Below are 25,072 nucleotides of genomic sequence, written 5' to 3' on the forward strand. Positions count from 1 at the left end.
TTATTTGTTTCATAATATTGACCACACTCTCACTACTTCTCTGCTGGGACTGCTTTTAACATTCCAAATTAATAAGCTACTTCAGTGCCCCTTCATAAAATAAATCTGTATAAAATAATTCAATCCATCTCAGGAAGATTTTTCCTCAGTCCTGCATCTTGCCTCTGAAATTACAGCTCAGGCTGTGAATAGGCAATAGTCACTGCTGCACCTGTGACAGCATCCCTCCAGGCCAGAACATGAGAATTTAACATTGCTTGAACAGGAACTCTCTTCCTCCCCGGGGGATGAACAGCGCAAGCTTCATGCAGCTCAGAAATACTGGATTCTACATGCCCAGAGAAGCCAACTGCAGGTCATACAACAAGTTTGCATTGGATTGATGGTAATTAACAAGGCTGGCCTTTTTACTGGGGATATAACAACAAATCACTGTCTCACTGAACAGTTAAAACCCCTCTTTAAACATATCTGGAATAGTTTCTCTGTAATATCATGGGGTGTGTAGAGTGGATTCCTTTCCCAGCTGCTAAATGAATTTGTTTTCATTATTTGTTTCTATTAGCAACTACAACTTACTAGAAACCACAGAGCATTCAAAGACACACAGTCCTCATTGAAAATAAAATAAAAAAGGTAAGAAATAATAAAGAATGAAAGTGAAAACAGGTCAATCTTTAGAATGGTTATGTTCTTTCACAAAACAGTTTATACACAAAACTGGCATTTCTTTAACTAATAGTAACATTTAGTCTGAATGTTCAAATTCAGGCCCTGGCTTACATGGCCACCCCACACAGCTGTGTGCAGGGCACAGTTTTGTCTCAATTTTAACAATCATATATGTGGACCAACACTTGTTTTCTCTCCCTTTGACTTCACTAGATTCAAAGTTCTTACCAATGACACGAAGGATGATTTTTGGTTGGGGGATGTGAGGGGAGTTTATCAAGATGAGCTTGAGAGAAGGGAGCCACGCAAATCAATTCAGAAAGGGTGTTCCACAATTGAGAAACATCTCATAAACAGCTGTTGTATTTTATCAGCATTAACTTGGACTGCTGCATTACAAATAAGTGGGGAAGATCCAAAAACAACATATAAATAATGCTAATGAAGTCTTCTGTGCATACATACATACTTTTCCATACACCCCACAGACTATGGACTGCCACGACCTAAGGTGTACTACCCTCTTGTTTCTGTATGAAATCCTCTGGAATTACAATCATTCCCCAACTGTGGCACTAAAACCATTTGTTTCACTCTTGATTTTTTGAGCAGCGTTCTGTCAGACACAGTCAGCGCATTTCCCTGGGGCCAACACTGCTGCATGTGATGCTGTATTAAAGCAAAGGTATTCCAGACTACAGAATCTCTCTTAAGACAGAGATGGATGGATGGATGGATATCAGACAAGTGATAACAAGCAAGCAATCCAATTTGATATGATTCTTCTCTTAGTGGAAATCAAAGCTCTCTGCTTTATTTTTCCTGCTAAACTTCTGACTTATACTGACTATTGATACGCTTTTCTCCTACTAAAAAGAATCCTGAAAATATTCTTCTTGGTTAACTGCTTATTTTTCACAAAGTTAACATCTGCCAGGGTATAAAACTGCATTTTGCAATAGCTGAGTTGTTTCAGCAACATAAACAAGACAACCTCCACAGATAGAGGCAGTACCTTTCATCAGTTCAGCCAGGTTGGCTGCCCAGCTTCCTGGATACATGTAGCAAATTGCACTGAGCCCTGTATTGCCTTGATTCACTAAAAAACCTAATGCCTCCATGTGGCATATCTTGACTCCAACCTAATTCAAAAACAATGGCAATGTATTAGCTGTAGTTGAGGCTTAATGGACTGATCTCTGGGAATCAAACTGTCATCAAAACATACTTGAAAAAAGGAAGAGTCCTGAGCCAGAAGAATGTTAATTGCTGGAAGGAAGGCTAAAGGAAGGCTTGTGCATACACTGGTCCCTGCACAGAAGATAGGTGTATTTGCAAGGTTTCTTTATGTAAAGATAAGAATCTGTGACTTTCAAACTCTTTCTTCTCAAAGAGTTCCTATATCTTCAAAGAACACTTGAATTAAAGTGTAAAAACTAAATCTGACCTCTGCAGTACTGTTATGGAACAATGGATTGGAGTCTGGACATGCATCTCCTATGGAAAATCAGCTGCACTGTTAGAGACCAATGGTGGTTTGACACAAACCTGTATCAGGCCAGTGGAAGACCTGGTCTCCCTTTGTTGCTGAGTACAGCAACATCTCTCAGTGCATTCAGGCTGTGTTCCCTGCTCTCTCCCTGTGTCATCATCTCATCAGTATTAGTCTGCTATTTCCAGCTAAATGCATATCCAATAACAATCTTTTTCTATGTGGTAATTCTAAATTTTAACGATTTGCACAGAAAATGGTAAAATTTTCTTTTGAGACCATAAATATACCGAAACATTTACTTTTTATTTCTATCTAATAGTGTAGCCTCTTTTGAAGATTCTGCTGAGACTTCAGCAAATGCTTTCAATAGTATGTCAGTTTTATGACCTTTCTATTTCCCACCCTGAACAAAAGACTCATTAGTGTTTAAACCCTAAGGAAGCTTTTGAGGACATGCTAGTTTTGTAGCATTGCTAGATTTTCTGTGATGGTGCTCTCTATAACTTATCTCCATTTCATTTAGAACAAAATGGATTTGACTTCAACCATAACTGAGTGGAAACTGAGGTGTAATATCCATACTCGGCACAAAATTATAATCACGTATATGCTACTGACACATACATATGTTATTGACACCTTAATAGCCTTTAGCTATAAGCAAAGAGAATGTGAGTGTTAATATGAGTTACAAAAGCAAACAGAATATGAGTGTGAAATCAGCAGTGCTGCATATTAGTCTGTAATGGGCTACGCTGTTTTAATGTCAAGGTATGAATTCAAAAAACCCAAACTCTGCTGTCATTTCTACCTCATTATCCTGATAATTTATACTTTTCACAAAGCCTTTTAATTTCCAAGTAACTGACTTTGAAATTCAAAGTGAAGGAATCAATTAACAAAGTGAACTAGACTCACAAATTAGGACCAGAATTTCATTACATTAGAAATACAGAGGATAGCATGCAGTTTGTATTTCGTGTGTGGGGATACTTGTCAGAAAGGGAGTTTCAGTCCTTTATTGAAGCCACCTAGCCAGGAGTGTGTAGGTGAGACCAAGTCACAAGCAATGAGTAAAGCACTGATCTGCACAAGCACAGCAGCATGTCAGAGGGGTGGAAGTGTGGAGATAATGGAGTAGCTGCCACAACTTACAATAAATTAGATTTTGCAATGGAAATCAAGCCAAAGAAAAGAATGCACAAGTATAAACAGAAAAAGAACAAGCAAAAAAGGAGTAAGTGAAGACATACATAGACTCAGCTTCACAGTAATGTTGAGCATGGGAACAACAGCAGGATGGATATTAAGAGCACGTACAGAAGTGGAAGCCATTAATCTCCATTCCTGAACAGTGAAAGAACTGGCACTGGAAACTGCCAGATTTGCATTACAAACTTAAAGATCCTCATTCAGAATCAGGTGATCCAGTTATGAGAATTATAAATGGAGTACTGCTTATTCAACGGAAAGAAACAATGTGTATGCATTAAAATAGACTTTGAAGTGAAAAAAAATAATCAAAAGCAAGGAGGTAAGAAAACAGAACGGGCTCATAAAGAGAGCTCATGACAAGCAAAACTGCCATCTCGCCATTTTAAACAAGGATGAAACTAACTAGTCTTCAGGAAAGCACTTTAAAAGCTTTGTCCAGAACAAGATTAGAATAGAGAGGTAAAGAGATGAACAAGAGAAAGTTAATGACTGTGCTGGTGCAAGAACCATTGGGATGGAAGAAGGTGAACAGCTCCACTGGAGAAATAATCTTGGGACCAAACATCCCTGGAAAATAGCTGCTTCTTTCATAGTCAGTGCAGAAACAGGCACATTGAAGGGAAAGTCTCTCTAGAGATGTCTAACACAGCTCCCTCTTGCCACTGTCTGCAGAGAATGTCTAGGGGACTTTATTAAGCAGCCTAACTTTCCGATAGCTAAACTATGCTATTTAGTGGGTGGCATAACAGATATATGTTACAGAAAAAATAATTCCTGAAATGCATGAGAAAAAAAACTTTCTCCAGTACGTGTGTACATGAGGGAGAAATTCTGAGTTCAGCTTGAGCAGACCTGGTGTTCAACTCCAGCTAATGAAGAGGTTCCCTATATTAGGATAATCCAGTCTTCTGCTCTCCAGCAAAGGCTGCTCGCTTTCACTGGACAATACAGGTTCAAACGAGCTTTGCAAGGTGAGGTTCAGTGATCCAACGGCCAAAAAATGTCTGGCACTATTTTGCCTTTACAATGAACTCACAGACTACAATTTGAGTATCAGGTGAAAAATAAAATATTTTAGCTTTTAGTAGCCACAGGCAAGATTCTTACTGCTGAGAAACATATCCAGGGAGAGAATTAGGACATTACAACATAAATCCTTCTTCTTAATGAACTCTGGAGTTCTGAGTGATTTTTCATCTCAGATCTATGTGTTCTCAGAGCTTAATGACAGGTGCTACATAAGGAATTACTAATGCAACTTATTTGAAGCATACTATGAACTCTAAACATAAGCTATTTGTGTAGCATATAAAAATATATTCTTTTATGTAGTTATCAAAACAAAAAATGACGCTATTTTAAACTAGAAGATCTTTCATGGCTTTTATGTAAGGAATAATCTGTCCCTATGTGTTCTGTTCTGCTGCACAGCACTTGGTGGTATCTACTACTACCATTCAATATATAACTCTTGGTCACAAAGACTCACTTCAGCTAAAATTTCAAGAGGCCCACATTAGAAGATACTTCAGGTTGAATACCAGAAGGAAAAAACATGCTATCATCTTATTTGGCCTCCCAGTGTTTGCTCCCCTTTCCACTACATCACTTGATAATCTAACACAATAAAACAGATGATAGAATCTCGGCAGTTTTAAAGCTACAGCAGTACTTTCACCATACTCACTTTTGGCACATGTGGATTAAATTCTACTGCTCTGTGAATAGCTTCTACTGCATTCATCTCTGCAGTACTCAGCCCTCGCCTTGAGGCAGCCTCTGGAGAAAATCTAGAAAAGCAAAGAAAAAAACACACTGGGTCAGAAATGCTGGTAGGAAAAGGACAGAAAAGTAATTAATTAGACCATGGGCCCATATAAGCAAACTGAATCAATTTCCTGGGTTCTCCAAATTTCCAAAGTAAGTGGAAACTGAACAAATTATTATGTCAAGGACAATGAATATCTTAGCAGAAGTGGAAAGCATGTTTGTAGCCAGTCATGGCAGGAAATCAGTTGAAATAGTCAGCTCTTTCTCTGTCACTAATCTAAATTTGCTCTAGGTACCTTTTCTAAGGGGCGTATTGAAGGCTAAGGTTGCAGAAAAAAATAAAAGTGAAAAAACCCAATGCCAAATAATTGTTGGAGGGTTTCTATTAAAAACAGGTTTTGGGGGGTTTGAGGGAGGTCCCAACCCAATGCCCCTGGGTCAGGTTGGGATGGAAGCACGATGCAGCAGCAGTAGCAGGTGGTCTACTGGCCGCAGCACCATTGAAGGTAGCATGCCCAAACTGTGGGCGAATCATCTGCCCCAGTGAATGAAAAACCAGACCATGCAATCTCTTTCTCACCTCACACCCCACGGCTAACTCCAGAGCTGTACTTGGCAGGCAGACACCACAGGGAAAGCTGTGACAACCTTAGCCCTGCCCTCCCAAGCTGGAGTCGCTGTGTAGGGAGGAAAGATGTTGCAGTAGGTACTGGCGATCTACAGGATAAAAAGAATGAAAGAAAATTACTTAGATCTTGATGTGTACATACACTTTAAAAGCAAAAACTGTCAGGATGTCACTCAAGAAAATGGCTTTCCACTCTACTTGCTTTCCAACTTTAGGGAGGCATTCGACCCTCAGGTGCACAGACACAACTCCTGCCTGGGATTTGTGTGAAGGCATCTGAAAGCAGAATTGAATTGGGATCTTTGAGTTCCATCTCACAAAGAGCTGAGCGCGCTTTTGGAATGGGCCGGTACTCTCAAGTCTACAGGCAAAAGGTAGATGCTCTCAGCGCCTTGGAAGGTTGAGACCCAAGAGATAACCATAACAGGAATGAGCAGATATTTGTGTGTCTAAAAATATGAACAACACCTACCTCTCAGAACCCCTGACATGGTAATGCTAAATGCACCTGCCACTATCTAAGCAGTCTTTTGACAGCTTTTGTAAAGTGACATTGTTATCAGTGTATCCACACTTATTTATTACCTTTTTGGGATCAGGTTTACAGAAAATTGAAGATGTTCAGCCACACAGCACCTTTCAGTTGAATTTTCACCGTATTGACTAGAAAGCCAAGGCACACCCACCACAGCATCTTTTAGTCGTATATTCATTATACTACCTAGGAAGCCAAAGCTCACCCAGATAGTATATACAGAAGTAAAACATGAAGTGAATTTAGGCTATTTCTCTTCTTCTTCTCTAATATTTGAAGTGCAATGTTTACTCACTGCAATTTTTTTTTAGATATAAATCGATTTTGTGAATTTCTGCAGGACTGAACTATCCTGCTTGCTCAACAGATTGTCAGGGTGTGGGCTCAGCTAAGAAAAATCTTCAGTTAAATCAGGAATTTTTCTGGAGAGTGGTTCTTACGCACTTACTTGTCAGAGACAGCTCTGGCTTTGAGCAACGCAGCTGTGTAACATATTGTTGCTGATTTTGGTAAGCTTATATCTGGAAAAGAAAGAAAAAAGTAAATATCAGAACCCTTAAAAGTCTGCAGAAAGACAAAAGTGTTTGATACTTCAAAGTATGCACGGGATGTACAAAATTAAGTGAATTCAGAGTACGTTCTGTCCTTGGGACTCGTACTATCACGTTATGTTGATTTTAAACCTCCACTCAAGTTAAATATATACACTTAAAGACTTATAATAGTGAATTGCTACTTGAGTAGCAAAAGAGGTCATGGAGAACTAATTCAAAGTGTGGCATGACAAAGATATAGTGAAAGAATTCATAATTTGTTTCATAAACATAAAGGTAAGCTGGAAAATGTGAAATATCAAGAAACAGATGAGGGCTATATCTTGTTCCATCCTTCTGTTTTCACCAAGAAGCACTTGTTTAATCTGCATACGTGGCAACTATACAAGTTAAGACAGATAGCTAAGTGGATTTTACAACAAGTAAAAAACTTAGTTAAAGATCACCAAGAAAATAAGGTGTTTTGTCTCTTAAGGAAATTTTGAACAAAAATACTCATCAGGCAGTCTCTGGCCATTTTATATTGTCTCAGATATGAAAAGCAGCTGTAACCCTGACAAAACCCATTAGTACAACTTTATGTCTTTGTTCTCCACCAGCAGATTGGCACAAAGCATCCAAAGGATTGTAATCAATACTGCATAATAAACTTTAGCCATAGGTTTTTTCTTACTGGTGTAGAGAACAACTGATTTCCACACTAGTGATCTACCTAGCAGACACACTATATAATGATCAAAATATTCCTGTATAAAAATGTTAAAGATTACACTTAAAGGAAACAAAACAAACAAACAAACAAACCCAACACTTAGAGCTGGATTCTGTACACAGCACAAAGCCTACTTCAGTAAAACCTACTAAGTTATCAAAAGCATCATCCTTAGAAATAATACTTCAGCTTCACACAGTAAATACTGAGCACACAAGGCACTGGACTAGGCCAACTGTAAGAGTGGAAGCAAACTATTGTTATAAGAAGTACCTATCCCTGAGTTTGTCCATAAAGGCGAGACGTACAAAAGTTGTTGGGGGCAATGGCGAAAGGCAATATTGGCACAAGGATAAACAGTTAAGTTTACTTAATTTACTTAACATTAAGTTTAAACTGGGGATTAAAAGCAAGTTTCTAAGAAGTGAAGTTTATAGGCAGATCTGCAGGTAGAATAATGGGGCAAACAAAACACCGAATTTTAGGATGGAGCTTTCAAAGCTCACAGAAAGTGGAATACCATGTAGTGAATACAACAGCAGGCAACCTGACTTACCCAGGAGGGCTCTTCCAGACCTGTGCTCCTAATAAGCGAGCAGCAGTTATTTGAGGATAATACCTACAGTCCCTTGGCAATAGAATACATACACACAAATGTTCATGTTTATGTTGCTGTGGAGATAGTGATCACCCTCACTAGGCCCATGCTTGCTTCCCTCCTGCATTTTGCTTTTTGCTTGCTCCATACTGGACTACACATATTTAGTTCTTCTATATCTTGGCCTGATTGCTAAAATATTTTAAAATCCTCATATAATTTAGGTCTCATTTCCTAAATTGCACTCTCATATTTTAGAAAAGAGCTAAAGCAGCTATGCCTGGTTACAACTTGAACTTATCAAAGGAATCAAGTCTAAATTAGCCCTAGGAGATAAGTCCCCTGTCAGGAACGAAAGTGAAGGTATTCATAAATGAGTGTGTCCAGCTCTTAGAGCCATCTGGGAAAATATCGTCACATATACTATTTTCCACCCTTCTATTATTACATGTGGAGCTCCCACAATGTGCTGAAACATGTGACTGTGATTCTGTTGTCGAAACCATCAAGACATTTGTGCTTAGTAAGAACTGACATGACTCAAAAAAAAAAAAAAAAGACTTTCCTTCTTTATTGTTTTTGCCTTCAAACTGAATACAAAATAGCCTAGACTTAATTAACAACCGGTTTCTTTGGATTAGCCTCAGTCAGCTAATGGAAGGGCTGGAAAGGTGAAATCTTCCTAGCTGTTTGCTTCATAAATGGCTGTTTTTGAGAGTGAACTAATGGAAAAATACTATGGATAGAGACCTGCAACCATAACACCACTATTTCCCTGACTCATGATATCCAGAATATGCCATACATCATCTAAATAGGTCTTGGGGTTTATGATTCTCATAAAACAGCAACTAAACCTAGAAATGATGAATCTGAATACAGACTAGTGCAGCATTCCTTACCCAAATCACCAGAAAGCCCCAAGTACGAAAAGATGAGCATGTTGCAATTGCTTTACTCATTAATAATCAAAAATCTAAGTCATTAATAAGTAATTATTCCAACCTCCCTCCTCCCCCCCCCCCCCCTTTTTTTTTACCCTAACGGATATGTTATTCCCAAGTCAGCAGTGAAGATTCCTATGGGCTTAACTTCAGATAGGTGAGTGGTCTTATCAGTGTTAAGAGGACTTAAATATTTACTGAAATAAGCTGCAAATCTTGACCATATTTTGCACAGTTCTTTGCAGACAGAGAGTCCTCCCTTGTACAGTACTGAAAACTACATTTAAGCTGCCAGACTCATTCATACATTTCTAAAAACACAAATGTTAATTACATTAATAAACTGGAAAAAGTTTTGCAAAGACATAAAACAAAACAAAAAAAATAAGATGGAATATAGGACACATTGTGCTCTGGCTTGGTGCTGATCTCCAGTGCTGATTTTCTCTCCCTCAGTATCTGCAGATTCTGGTGTTGAAGTGATAGGCCAACACTTGCCTTGTCAGCACAGAACTCCCCCAGTTCTGCACCTGCAGACTATACTGTCAGCTCTTGCACAGGTGGCAGAAGGAATTCCTTGTGGGAAAGACTGAAAGTGGTCTAATACATAAATATGTGTCAGCTGGATGAGTGATGACAAAAGAGAGATGCAGTCATCTAGAAAGATACAAGTTTTATGGAAGAATGTGGATTAAGCAGATAAAAATGGTTAAAACAATAGTAATGGGATGGAATTCAATAATGGCAAATATGAACTGAACATCAGGGGAAAAACACTTTGTCAGACAGATCTACTGTCTTGTGGTGTCATCTCCCACAAGAACTGTCATTTCCTGAGCCCTCTCTCCCCCCAAAAAAGGTTAGAATAGATGCTGGAGGGAGCAAAACAAATAAGAAGTGTTCTGTTCTGCCATGAGCACAGCTAGCACTTGAACTGTTCAGATAAGGACGTATCTTGAAGCTCACTGCTGGTTGTAAATATATCATAGCTGAGATGAACATCTTGGTGGCCAGGCAGGTGTCAATTCCCTTGACTTTACTGTGCTCAGTCATACATGCATCTAGAGGGGAAGGAAACATTTCTCCCATAGAAGACTTAAAAGATCAAAACCGGTGCAGTTAGTTTAGACTTTCTGTGGTGTTGTAAAAACTGGAGAAACAGCCAATCCACCAAAAAAACCCAAACACAATCATACAGCTAAAAAGCCAATCAGTTGGTAAGGACAGAGAACTGATGGAAAGACCAAGTAACAGGTAACAAGTGATTTTGAGATAAAGAAACCAGTTTTCAGATCCAGAAACTGAAGGAGAAAATGTAATGGGAAAAAGGACAAACCATTCTCCTGGCAGTGCTGTTACCCAAACTGGAGGCATTACCTGTTTGCATTTGAGATGGTAAGAAGGCTTGGGTTGACCTTAACTACGAGGAACTTAAGGACTCTCTTCCAAATAAACTGAACTACTACAAAATACCATGAATTTTGTAGTTGCTGCCATATTGCCACTTGCTATTATCTTTAACTCAGAGAAAAACTTTCTGCACTAGAATGGAGAAGAAATATCACGTTAGCTACACCAGGTAAAAATCTCCTCAGTAGTATCAGACATTATCACAGTAACGAAACCGATGACCTGCAGCTATCAAATATGTAAATATACACAAAAGCTCTGGAGACCATAGCTGATATAAATGAAGACTCCATCTGATTAGCTGATCGATCTGCAACTATTTACCAAAGAAATGCAGTGAAGTTTGATGTAAATAAAATTTACATATTTCATAAATTGTAAGGACACAAAAAAGGACAGGGGGAGACTATAAGAAGTAGAACTCTTAATGCGCTGCCTTTAAGAAAACTAATTTCTCTACATTAACTATTTGGATTTCAAGGTCCTTTTATGTTTGACTTTCACAGGAAAATTAGTCAAACAGAGTAACTCTGCAATCTGTGCTCCAGGACCAAATAAGAATACGATCAATTCCAGGTCTTCGTGCATACTCCAAGATAAATATGACTGTCCTTAATTGTTTATTTTTAACAATTTTAGGAATTGTTTATTCCTAAGGTTTGCATTTTGATCTGACACCAACTTAGAGCAGGATTGTCTAAAGTAAGCAGTTACCAAATACAAGTGTAATAGCGTGGAGCAGAATGAGACCTTCTTAAATAAAAACACACACACAACAAAAGACAGAAACAAACAAATCAAAACCCTCACACTTGATTTTTGTACATATTGAATTCTAAATTCTCTTTTCTAATGAACTCTGAATTCAGAACTGTCTAAATGGTGATGTGATCCTTCTCCTTTTCAAGTGTTTAAGTGAAAGGAGGATGATGACAAGGTGATCCTCCTGACAGAAGGTTTATATTCTCTTTGATAAACACTGACTTTAAAGAAATAAGAAAACAAGGAGTGGTTTAGGGAGCAGCCACTGCATCACTACAACTACATAAACAGGCCTCTATCCTTTTTAAATTTTACTTTCAATTACCAGAAAGGTCTGAGTTTTCACACAATGTTCAGGCTACCAGAGAATAACAATCAATGGACCTGGCTGCCCATGGAAGTTAATAAATCATTTGTTCTAAGTATCACAACAAGCAGATCTACTCCACTAAAAAACAATCAGTTCTAAAAGCAAGGAAAGAGCAGCTAAACATTATCTACTGTGAATACCAGAAGCTTATTCCATCAGCATCAGTCTCTTCAGCATCCATAACTATTTCTGCTGTAAATAACACGGATGTGTGTCAAAACAGAGCCAAAACGTCTTTTAGAATTCAATGGTATTTAGGTCATCTGCACTCTATTGACAGGCACTGAACTCTGAAACTATAATGATGTAGCTCTGCAACAGTGCATGACTTCCCACTAATGAGGCCCTTTTTCCATGAATAATGAGTATAGACATCAGCTCTGTTGCCAGGTGCATAATATAAACACTATTTAACACACGGCTTTTGGTAAAGCAGTGTGTCTGCTTGCAGAGGCTGAGGTTTTGCACAGTGTGTTCTAACGTTTTAACCCAGGGTGGGGGCAGGCCACTCAAGGAAATAATTTGTTCACATGTTATCAAAATACAATAAATCAGGTTTGGTCCCAGTGAAAAAAAAAAAAAGACAGTGGAGTGGGACCAACAGAAACTGTAGATGGGAAAGCATAAATGAGTTCATTGTTTTATAATCCAATAAATCTTACAACACATGAAGCTGATGAGTTCTAAAATGAGCTGAGACTCCGTGAGATGAGCCTTCTGAGACTCACGAGCTGTAAGAGTCATGCTGGTTAGCCTGTGCTTGTGGAGTCTTTGTGTATACACGGCATATACAAATACCTCTGCTTATATAAGGCAAAGAATGAGACAAAAATGCAAACAGATAAAGTAAAAGGAGTTTTATTTGGGGGAAAAAAAATCACACATCTGATTCATTTATAAGCTCAGTTTTGACTACATCAGATGCTTCTGAGAGAATAAAATTCACCTTTGAGTTTTATCATCTTCCATTACGCAAAGTGCTACCACAATATTGTTTGAAGCTGGAGATCAGCTTCAGTATGCAAAAGCTCCTAGCACAGGAGTTTAATCTGAGATTCGGGAAGGCTGATTTAATTCCCTGTTCTGCCATAGGTCTGCTATCTCCCAGAGCTATTATTAGAGAACTACATTAAATACTAAGAGGTGTTGAAGTCCCATGAAGCCTGGGGCAGAAAAGTGGGCATTTCTATTTAGTTTGTTCCTAATGTGCCAAAACAAAGTCTGTGGGAACTACATATGTATCACATTTCATGTTACCACTTCAACTGAAGATTTTTTTTCAACCAAACTAAGTGTAACCAAGATCTCTAGTAGAGCTGCTACTGCTACTGGATGGCAGTACTCAAAGGCCTGAGTAACACATTGATCTTTGCTTAGAATGGTTCAACTCCAGAAAGAATTGAAAACATTCCATGCTGGACCGGTAGTAGCAACAGTTGCTAACAGTTGTGAAAATGAGTTAATATGAAACTTTCTGCTGTTTCACTTACTTCAATTTGTTCATGCATACTATCATCTAATTTTTAGTTGTGTAACTGGATAATATTTCTTAATCTTCCTTGCCATACTCCAGTACATAGAATGACACTTTTTTGAGGACCGTGTAGTAACAAAACAGGAGATTGATGGCTGCAGCATTCTTTACTTAATTTTTGCAGAACTTACCAAGTAGACCATGAGTTAGCTGGGGAAAATAAGGGTGACATTGCTACGGATGATGAACGCTGCTCAAGAGAACTGGATTCTATTTCTGCTTTTGTCCCAAAGTTTCTACACAATACAAGGAAAACTCATTTAACTTAAGAATGCCATTTGGTGATTCTTACACTGTCCATTCTCTGTTTGAGACTGTGGTGTCCGAACTTTAAGTTCAAACATCTATAGGTGAGGTGAGACTTAAACAAAAAAAGTGATACATACTGCATTAGGCCAATGCTTACAGAAAATACTGAAAATGAGAGTGAAAAGTTCACCAGGACCTCTGAACTTTCCAGCTTTTCCCTGTAAGATATGAAGTTTGCTATTCACTAGGCTGCTGTGAAGTGAAATCAATTAACGTTGGTAAAGTACCTGTGTGCAACTTAGTCAACACTCACAAGTAGTCCACAAGGGAACAGATAATCCTGTCTTCAGACAATGTTTGAACAGCATGCAATGAAGAGTCTGCAGAACCTTGATAGTCATTCTCTAAACATCACTGTAGAGCTTCTAGTAAGTGAATTCCACTACTTTGTAAAATGAATAAAGCAGGGTTGGCAGGAAAAATAATTAATACATAATCTTTGGAATAATGGCTGTATGGATCTATGAAGCCTGTGTGAATCACCTCAGTTATGGTATTTACTGAATTTTAAAAGCTTGACTAATGAATAATGCTTTTATGTGTACTACGAAGGAAAAATGAATATATATATATATATATATGGACTTACCATCATACTTCGCTAAGACTGCCTGGACATCCGCATATGCTTGCAGTTCTAACAAAGCTTCTAGCAGGTTTTCATGGATATTGAACATGCTGAGAAGAGGAAATTCCTTCATCAACTAAAATCAGTAACACATGAAAGGGTTAGATTATTAACATGGAAAATGATTTCTTGCTTAAAATGCACTGAAATAACTAACATCAATTTAAAACCCCTCTGCTCCCTGCGTTCTTGTCTCTTTCCCTGAGTTCACTATTATCTCAGAAATTTTTGAGCACTAAATGGATGCTGGATCAGGTTTCTTGACAAGACATGCTCTGCACAACATGCAATTAGTCAAACCCAAGAACACTGCTGTCTGAACGTGCAACTCTCATACAACTAACAGGTGTTGTTCTTCAAAAAGAAAATGGGTTTTGTTATTGTACTGGATAAGAATCTTCACCAGAGTAAATCTGGTATATCAGTAGAAAGCAATCCAGTACTTCTCTGGCATACCAGTAGCAAAAATAGAAATTACACTGCAGAAAATCAGAACAAAATCGAATGACAGAAGCTGACATATATGCAGCTATATTTATTAAGTGCCATTATGATTTGTAATCATGGATACTTTAAAAAAACAACTAAAATAATGGCCAATATTGGTAGTAAAAATACAATAAAAAAACAATAATACAAAAGGCATAGATTATACAAATCTAGCACTGTGACTAAAGAATCTGTCTTGCATGATAAGCTGAATGAAGAAAGTAGTTAAAATAATGTAATCGTCTTCCATAAGAGTGCCTTTAACTCTGTGAACTGTCTGAGGAATATCAAGAATTTGTTCTTAGACAACTTCAGTTTCAAAGCCTGCATAGCTTCAAGTGACTGAAGGTCATTTTCTACCACATCTCCTTTCTGAAGCCACACTTATTAGGAGTATCACTTTTATTGCTTAAATGATTAAATATATGTATATTTATTATCAGAGTGGATCTCCAAAGAATGGAAATGTCACAAGAACCTTGCTTCCTCACATCCTCTTTATGGTTGTTCTATTAGCACTGTCTATGTGATGCACAATATGAATGGACATAATGCTTTTAGTCCTAATGGCTGGAGATGAACTTGTGAAGAAGAACACAACTGCACTGCACAGTCTGCAGGCTTTCCTCCTCCTCCAGTTTTCCAAGAAATGGACTTATTGCTCGCTTGTCTATATGAAGGATTCTGGCCATAAAAAAAGTTTACATCCTTGCTCACGAAGAAAAATAACTGCAGGTGAAAATTCACATAGCTGGATTCTACAGTTATATATATAGTTACATATATATGTCCTATCTCTTTTCATTCTTGTCCATACTCGCTATTGCATATTTAGCAGTCGAAGCTACTACTTGGCAGGAAAAAGCATGACAGAATCTGGTCCTATGTAAAAAGTGATTTAAAGTACAGAATGAACATGTTGCAAACAAACCCCTCCAAGGGATTAAGAAAGATTATCCCTGCTCACTGGGAATGAATAATGGCTGGCAGAACAACCTTCCCTCCATCAGCGAAGAAAAGGGAAGAGCTGCAGATTGTTACAGATGTACTGTGGCCAGTAAAAGATCCTACTCTGGTTCTCTTTGCTTCTCACTGACATCACTCACCGATCTTTTTCCTACTTAGGTTCTGTCAGAGTGATAAACCTCGCCTAAGACAGCAGCGGAGTAAAGGTCACTGCTTGGACTTGAAGGCCTCTGAATTTACACGTGTTAACAGGGGTTTCAGCTGGGAAGGGTCGACTGTTAAGAAGTCTGAGTCAAAATGAACTCAGTTAAAACACAAGCTACAGAATTAAAACTCTAAACAGCCACTCGACTGCTCTGAAGTTGACTGTGCACAAATGACAACACAACTGCTATGAAAAAAAATATATATAAAAAAGTAGAGGGTGAGCTCATTGTGTCAGTCTATTGCTTTTACTGCAAATTTTCAGTCATGGTAAAGATTTTGAGAAGCTTCCCAGAAAGTAAAGCCAATTAGACGGAAGCACATTGTGACAGGTCATGTTTTAGGCCTCACGGTGAGAGGAAACGCTGGGGAAGTTAAAAATAAAAAGCCACAGAGGTTACAACATCTGCTGGACACTGAGGGCGGGCCAAGTACTGCGTCACACTGAGGAGCAATGGAAAGCTGACTGTGGGCCGGCTCCCCGCTCCTCCTTCGCAGATGGGGAGCAGGGCTGGCCCATGTTCCACATCTAGAATTAAAGACAGGCACACCATCTGTGAGCATGAGACGAGGAAGGAGCCCTCCTGCTCCAGAAACCCTCACAGCACTGGGCTTTTCTTTGGGCTCCAGTCTGAGGCACACACCTCCCTTCGAGCACACAGATGTATCTTCCATGGTGTTACAAACACTGGCGGAACTGTTCAGCTTATCCGTTTTAATTCTTACTATCCTTGCTGCAACAGACAGATGCTGTCATTTTGGTGGCAACCACTACACTCAAAATACAAGATAAAGGCTCTACTGTCACTCTTCTCCACACCTTACGATCTCAAGAAACAGTCACCAACTTCAGCGCTCAAGATTTCTCACCAAAGCCACTGGACGCTGTTTAAGACTGAAGATGTCATTCTAACACTTGAGTTAGTTGCACTCTTGGCCATTATGAGAGAGCTGTACTCCTCTGAGCTAAGTCTGTTTTCATACCATCTGAAAACCAACACAGCATAGCCACGAATCCTTAAATTATAGGATGATTAAACAGATATCAAATATCATACTACATATATGCTCATAAGGATTTTATCTGGAACTTGCATTGGTCAGAATGTTTTCTCTTAGTGCATTAACCCACATTCTGTTCTAATTGCTCTGTGAATCTGGGGGGAAATAAATACATGAGTAGAACGTGAAACACTTATTTGAAAGATTAAGTAGCTATTGTGCAAATACATAGAAATGGTAGCTTTTGCAGATCATTTATTATTATTTATTATTTTTTAGATAAATAACATTTTGGGTGTATAAGTTTGCAGAAAAAATTCTGGAAATAAGTCTGACGCAATTGGAGATCTTATCACAAGTCCCAGGAGGGCTGTATTTCCAGACTCACCCCAATCCATATTGCAGGGTGTAGGTTCAGTGATTTTGTGATGGATATGAAGGAGTGATGATGACAAAAAATGCTTTATGACACAAGGAAATCCCAATCTGATTTAGTGGATGAGGAACAAGTTATATCTCCCAAAGAAGACTTTAATGAAGAGGACTCCCTTCCCTGAGAAAATTTCAGCATCAGCATCTTCTCATTTAGATATAATTTTTAAAACATTTTAAAGGAATGTAGCTGTAACTGCTATGCCTGTTTTGTTTTGTTTTTTTTTTCCCTGTGATGACATTAACCTCATGTATCAATTAGCGATGACACATTATTTGAGTAGGAAACAGCTTTAAGTTATAGTTTATGCCTACAGACTAGGCCATGGGACCCGAGAGAATACAGAGGTGGATAAATGAACGATCTTACACATAACCTGCTGCTGACACATTTATTCTCTATTTGCATTGCGGCTGTACACATGGCCACATACTTTAAGGGCAGTGCACACAACCATTCATTGATGCTGATGTTCAGACATTCACAAACACAAGTATTTTAGAACCAATGGTTTCAAGTGAATGCATTCATAAATATGGAAAGTGAATTCAGCTAAAAATGAAGAAAAGACAACAAACAAGTTCCGTGCAAACAGTGGAATTGCTTCAACATTTGCTCCTGTCTCTTCCCACCGTGTCTATCTGAAACCTATCTCCTAAAAGAGGAGTGACTGAAGCTGTCATCTTCCAGGTGTGGCTGTCAACCACCACTGAAAAAACAAGCACGCAGCATGGACAGTACTGTTAATTTCATCTGTACTTTGCATAAGCTGTTTTCTGGTATATGACTTATAATCCGTAAGTGCTGTTAACCAAAGAAAGCAGAAAAGGTTAAAGATCAAGCCATTTCTGAGCAGAAAAAAAGAAGCCCTAATTTCCTAGGACTTCATTATCTACAGCTGGATTCTAAGATGTCTTAAACTCTGTCTGAAGCTTGCCCTAAGCTTGAGGCGTTTGAAGCATGTCACACCAAATGGACTCAGTGATGTGTAATAGAAAAGAATTACATTTAAGGCTTCCTCTGGTCAGATGACCATCATGACCTTTATTCAGCTACTTTTCCCATAAAAGCTGCAGAAACTAACCAAACTTAGTAGAGCTTATTTGCCAAGTCTGAGAGTGGGGATCAAAAAACCCTGGCCAGCTCACCTGGCAAGGAGAGAAGAAATATCAGCAAAGGTCAGTATGCAGAAAAGCTCCAGTTTACATTCACTTTGGGATGGGATAGTTATAAAATTTAGCTGATCCTCAACTTCTAATTTGGCAAATGCAAAATCCGCTCTAGTGTTCTAAAATATTTATGGATAATTTGTCTTTTGTTCGAAGTAGGATTAGACATTAAAGAGAGAAATATCTTACCCAGTACGTCAACTCTAAGGAAATGTGCTAGAACACGCAGCCTGTATGTTCTCTCTTAAATGGAGGATTAAAGACTTCAGAGTAAGACTTCAGCATTTTAAGGAATATAATTATGAAAATGCTTTTACTTGAACTATGTTGTAAAAATGCACATTCCAGGAATAAGGGGAAGATTAAAGGCAGATGTGGCATAAAACCAGAAGAGCACAAGTTGCTCCAGATGGACATTTACTACTAAAAAGTCGCATCACATAAAAGTAGTATGAGAAACTAATAATTCTTGTTATGTCAAACACCAGCGACTTCATAAAGCAAGAAGATAAAGTCATTACTCTTAGCTCTCTTCACTTCATTGACATCATCCTTGAGTACTTTGCAGAAATGTTCATAATTTTAGAGGTAGACTTTGAAATGAAATTAAAAGAAGGAGATGATCTAGTAGCTCAAAAATGGGCTAGGAGATTCTACAGAGATGGATGGACATAATTAAAGGACATACAAAGCCCTTGGACAAGAAGCAAAGCAGAAGGATTGACAAAAAGAAGTCCAAATTACCAGAGTCCCTAAAAGACTATGTGACTATGTTCTGACACTACACTTTGTCTTAACAGGACCACAGTATTGGAAACCCTGTACATAGGAGCCCTCTCCCACAGGGCTGTAGCACCTGTGTACCGGACAAATATTGTGAGAAAGCTCAAATGTTCTGCTAGAAAAATGCATATTTTTGATACACGCTAAAAAGGCAATATCTTATTGGAGTCACCCAGACATAACAATGTGAAACATAGTTTATATGAAAAACATTACTATCAGGTTCAAGTGATAGTCACCAAATTTCTAGGTTTGTGGTTTTGCACAGGATCACTGCCATGACAGAAAGGGAGGAGTCTGACTCACATGCGGGTAAAATGAATGAATAAACACCATTAGGGCAATCACAGGCATCTCTGTTTCACTTGATGGTCCATTTGAATGAAGGATATTCTACTGTTACTGCAATATTTCTGTGTATGAACAAGAACTAACTGAAGGTACTTTTCTGTAGCGGAGACTGGCAAGTGTCAAGCTTCACAGGTGTAGTGCTTATCTAAAATGTAAGAGGTGCTCTCAGTCTCTTTAACTCAGAAGAACTTTTGCTTTCTGTTTTAATAAATGGCATTTTGAATAAATGCTACAGATTTTAATAAAGTTAGCACTGCACTCAAGGCAAAGAAACGTGCTTTGGCTGACCTGTGTAACACATGCCAAAGACTGACTCACTAATCCTTGCCTAGAGCACAGAAGAATTTGGGAGAGACAGACAGTAGGCAAGGATGCAAGCAGCTGCAGGAGCTGCACTGTTAAGTTGCTAGGGATCATAACATCTTTATTAGCAGTCAGAATTCTTTTCTTTCACGCAGCTTGACAATACAAGGTGCAGAACACTGTTCTGGTTGTGTGCTCCCCTTGCCTGAGAGCAATCAGCAGTACACGCAGAAATACAGAATTCAAGAGAATATTGAATAGAAAAGAGCACTCAAAGTTGAATACAAGTGGCTGCCAGGGAAGCACGCTAGATTTACAGAACTGGCACACCAGCAAAAACCACTAACATTGCTGGTCATAAAAAGATAAAAGCCCAACCTACCCGTATCATCAGAACTGACTTAGTATGGTTGAGTACCCTTTTGATGTCTCCATGTGACACTACTTTTTAAAACACCTGAAAAGTTCAGGGCCACACAAGTGTTTAAAGATGTTACCATGCAGCACACTGATAGGCACTCAGCTCTCTAACAGTGCAAGCTGCATTGGCACTGATAGTTCCTTGCTGTTCTTTTAGCCTAGAGAAGAGAAGGTTGCGGGGTGCCTCATTGCAACCTTTCAATACTTGAAGGGAACTTACTCCCAGGAGGGGAGTCAACTCTTTGAAAGGGCTGATAATAGCAGGACACGGGGAAATTGTTTTAAGTTGAAAAAGGGAAGATTTAGGTTGGATGTTAGGGGGAAGTTCTTTACTAGGAGAGTGGTTAGGTCCTGGAACAGGCTGCCCAGGGAGGTTGTGGATGCCCCGTCCTTGGAGGTGTTCAAGGCCAGGTTGGACGGGGCCCTGGGCAACCTGATCTAGTAAAGGCGTATGTTTGGTGGCCCTGCCAGGCAGGGGGGTTGGAACTACATGATCCTTGAGGTCCCTTCCAACCCGGGTCATTCTGTGATTCTGTGATTCTTTGTGACACAGAATATGCGTTTTACACACTGCAGTTGGTTACTGAGACTTAATGCACAAACATACCCAATTGAAGTATCTCTAGCAAGATTCTCAGAGCAAGCAGAATTCTGCGCCTTTTAAAATGAACTAAAGAGTAATTTCTCAGCAGACACAACTGATGCCAGACATAAAATAAAATGAACATTTCTGACCCTTAAAGAGCGTTTTGTTTTCTAACCTCCACTGCTGAGGGAAGACCTGGAGAGTGTCTTCTCTTCCTAAATGCCATCTGTTGCTAAACAAAGCTGCAAAGCATGTGGCAAGCAGCAGCTCCACAACTGCTTGGAAACATATAAATATATGAAACATATCAGGAAACCTGATAAGACTACAAAGCAGCTTCCAGGGAATTGCAGGGCCACAGTGTAGGAGATAAAAACATCTGGAGGAGAGCAGGTTTGTTTCATCTCGCTACAAGAGAAAATGATTGAGACCCGCTCAATCCATCCACTAGCACGCCTTCTGCCTGCCTCCCTCCTCTTTGTAAACACACATCACCTCCCAGTGAAAGCTTGTTCCACAGCCCAAACCTTCTCCAGAACAATCCTAAGGAGCTAGAATTAATCTGAGAATTCAATTTCTTGCACCGTGCACTTACACCTGGACACTCAGTGTCTCAGACAAGGGAAATTCAACAGCACAGAAAACTACTGCTCCAGTCACTGCCCAATAACAGCCTTTCCATACCCTCCACACATCTTGGCTTCTAATCAATGAAAAACATAAAAAGTACACCCAGTTCTTCTCCTGTAAAGGTGAGGGAGTCAGCAGACAGACAGCAAAAAGCCACCCTTGCTCCTCAGCACCTTGTTTCTTGTCTTTCAGTAACATCCCCGAGTAAAGATTAGGAATACTGAACATTTCTCACTGTCACCACTACAGCCTTTCTCCTCTGCACACACCAAGTTTTCCAGCATCGTTTGGAACACGCTGGTTTAAATCCTCCTAACAGAATCAGCCTAACAAATAAAACAACCAGCACTGAAGATTTTTTCCTCTGGGATGGTAAAAGAGAGCTGGTTCCCTCACAAACCATATCATGCTCTATATAAAGAGGAATAAAACTGGAACAACTCTGGTGACTAGGCTGGAGCTATTCCAGCAACACGCTAATCAAAATGAGATCACAAGTTAACTCAATATATACAAATAGTGACAGCTGCTGGTTTCTATAGTGAAACATAGTAAATAGTTATCATCAAAAAAATAAGCAAAACCAACACCTAGATGTACTTAAATGACAAGTTTCCATGAAAATAACAGGTTAGTCATTCTGATTAATTCCACTGAACTAAGGGAATGAAATCAGAGCAGCAAAGTCAACAAAATGATGCGATCTCAATATCAGTCACAGAAGTGACAGATTTCAAACTAATTCCTACTTGATTTCAACAATAAAAGAAATAATTCAAATGTCCTCAATGAAGTACTAAATACGATTTTCCTATCAACAGTGTAATAAAACCAGTTATACAAAATCTTTATTAAAGTCACCAGCAACTCATTTTCATTCTACTAAGGTGTTTTAAGGAGGATCTCTCTCTTTTCTTACATAAAATCAACAGTGCAGCCCATCAGTAATGTCCTCAAGATGGCCTTGTATTTGCCATGAATTAAACGCTCTCAAATATTTTAGTTTTCCAAAGTGGTAAAGACTCACTACATCCCAATCATATTTCCCAGATGGTGTCATGAACCTCTTAACACTTCATTTCCATCATGTTCCATGCCTTGAGAAATCTGTTTTCAATCTTTCAAACACAAACAAGGCCTCCACCCTCCGTTCCATGATGCTAGACTCAGCAGTCCCCAGCCAACATATTCTTCATGTTCTTCTGAGAGTGAATAAATTCATCTCCTCCCTCATCCATCACACAGAAACCATCAATGACACATTCATGTTCAAACTTCTTCATAAATACATTATTTATGTCATGCGTGAATAAATAGTGGTGTGCATTCATCAGAAATAAATAACTCCGCATCAGTCTAAAAAAAGCATCTGCAAAGCTGCCTTGATGCTACTCTTGCTCTTAATGTGCTGGAGTTGTGAACTAGAGGTACTGCTGGTTTTATACTTCATCTAGGGACCTGCTAATTCTCAGCTCTGCTCACTCACAACAAAGAGCTCTGGAGGCATCTAAATTCAGTTCAGAAGATTTGGCTAAGTGTCTGTATGTGGAAAAATACAGAACGCACTCATCTGTGTTAAAGCTCTAGAAATGTGAAACTCTGTCTTTCTACCTCTGTTGTCCTGAATCCGGCCCTTGTGTTTCATCATGATGCTCCTACAGAGGAAAGTGTCTTCAGTCCTTCAAACATCTAACAAATAACGACTTTGTGTCTCCCTGTCACTGTCATCTGTCAAAAGCCACATCATACTGAACTTCAAAAGCACACTGTTTTCTCTCTAGTGACAGAATAGCACATTCAGTATAAGCAAAATGTTCAGGGTCTCACTCTGCATAAGAAACGTAGGGCTGGTTGGGTCACCTAAGTCCCTAGACCCTGCTCTGGATGCACTGTTAACCATACGCATTGACATGAGCTGAGGAAAGGTTGATGGAAGATCTGTTCAACACAGCCCTATCTACAAATCATAAGACACATTCAGCAGCCCACACTAAGCTCCAGAAGTTGCCATAATTACGATGTGAGACATTTGAACGTGAAATTCAAAATTCTGCCTTTCTTGTATATTAGTGCCAGAGCTCAGAATATCAGTGTTCTACCAGCATTTCAGTGTTAGTCCCGGTGAGCCTGTGTAATGAAATTGATAAATAATCAGTGGAGCTGGCTGGACTGAAAACATTTTCTCCCAGCTGACTTTGCTGACTACGAGGCTCCAAAAACAGGTCTTTTCCTCCTTGTTCCTCTTTCTCACACTCACAGCCGTACAATGGCTGGGTTTCGACAAGTTCTTTTTCAACACCTCTATCTGGCAGCCTAGTGATTCTGAGAAGTGAGAGCTGTATGCCTGAAAAACCTCAACCGGAGACAGGAAATAAAACTGCTCCCCACTTGTCATTTGGTAGATTATTTAGGATGAGGACTAGCACCACGATGAACTCTTGTTCAATGTGTTCAAAAACATCACCAAGTCACAGACTTGCTACCTTGGGTGAGGCAAATCACTACCTCAAACTATTGTGTTACTTACCTCCATGCAGGAGATCTCAATCAAAGAAATGCCAGGTGTGCACAGCTATCTTTAAAGCTGAGTCTTTTATGCACTTGAAACTTAGACAGTACTTAATCGGGATTGCTGCACTTACTGCCACTCTCCTGCTTGCTACTGTTTGATGTTTCAAATTTGTAGCCTACAAATTCTGAATAAAGTCATCCTCAGAGGGGAATTAGTTCACTACAGATTAACAACTTTCTTTTGACGTCTCAGTAATAAGTTCTGCATGAATAAATAACGTTGTCCTCAGTTCTGAGCAGTTTCACAAAGAAGGCAAAGAGCCAAAATGCAGCTTTGTAAACAGAATATTTAAGATCTATTTATTAGGTCAGTTGCATTCACTATGTGTGTGAAAAAGAAGCTATGCAACTTTAAGACTGAATAACTAAAGGCAGCACTCTAATGCAGACATACCAGGATGGGAAATACAGCCATCCATCTGGTATTTGGTGATTTTTTAGTGTTCCTTTTGCAACCTCAGAAGGGATGTGTTAACTTAGTCTTTATGTACATTACACATACAAAATGATTGTCAGTACTACTGCATGATTCAAGAGCAGATACTAATTTGTAACTAATGCACAACATTTCTGTGCTACCATTTATTACATATATATCAAATGCAAATAAAATACTGACTCACATCTCTCATCATTTTCACTGCTTCTCTGGTCCGTCCCAGCTTTCTTGCACACATTGCCAGCCTTCTCTTAATATAAACTAACACATTAGTGTCCCTTCCTGCACAAAAAAGAAAAAGAAACACAATTAAGATTAAAAAAAAACACCCTTTTTAAAAAGGTTTAATACTTTAATACTCCAGTAGGAAAATTTTCTATATAATTTTTGTTATTCACTAACATCAATGCTTCCACAATAATTCCAATAAAACCTTAATATATTCAGCTGACTTAGACATGATATAACATCTCTAAAACCAGAGGAATTACTCTGGATATACAGTGGTACAAAGGACCCATATGACGGCCTTACACCTGTGACATATAAGGAGATCTGAAGGTATGGAGAGCTCTGTAGGACACAGACCA

At 38.9% G+C, this 25,072-nt stretch overlaps 1 protein-coding gene across 5 annotated transcripts in view; it reads right to left on the reverse strand.

Annotated features, from left to right (window-relative positions):
• ST7 (suppression of tumorigenicity 7) overlaps positions 1–25,072 on the reverse strand; it is a 110,476-nt gene that overhangs the window by 12,315 nt on the left and 73,089 nt on the right. For all 5 annotated transcript variants that reach the window (XM_015853590.2, XM_015853627.2, XM_015853597.2 and 2 more), the window contains exons 8-11: positions 24,667–24,764; positions 14,098–14,212; positions 6,764–6,836; positions 5,070–5,172 (exon numbers count right to left, since the gene is read on the reverse strand). In XM_015853590.2, the coding sequence (XP_015709076.1) occupies positions 5,070–5,172; positions 6,764–6,836; positions 14,098–14,212; positions 24,667–24,764 (389 nt within the window). The remainder of the gene's footprint in view (positions 1–5,069; positions 5,173–6,763; positions 6,837–14,097; positions 14,213–24,666; positions 24,765–25,072) is intronic.

The sequence above is a fragment of the Coturnix japonica genome, chromosome 1 (genome assembly GCF_001577835.2).
Source record: "Coturnix japonica isolate 7356 chromosome 1, Coturnix japonica 2.1, whole genome shotgun sequence".
NCBI classification, from domain to species: Eukaryota; Metazoa; Chordata; class Aves; order Galliformes; family Phasianidae; genus Coturnix; species Coturnix japonica.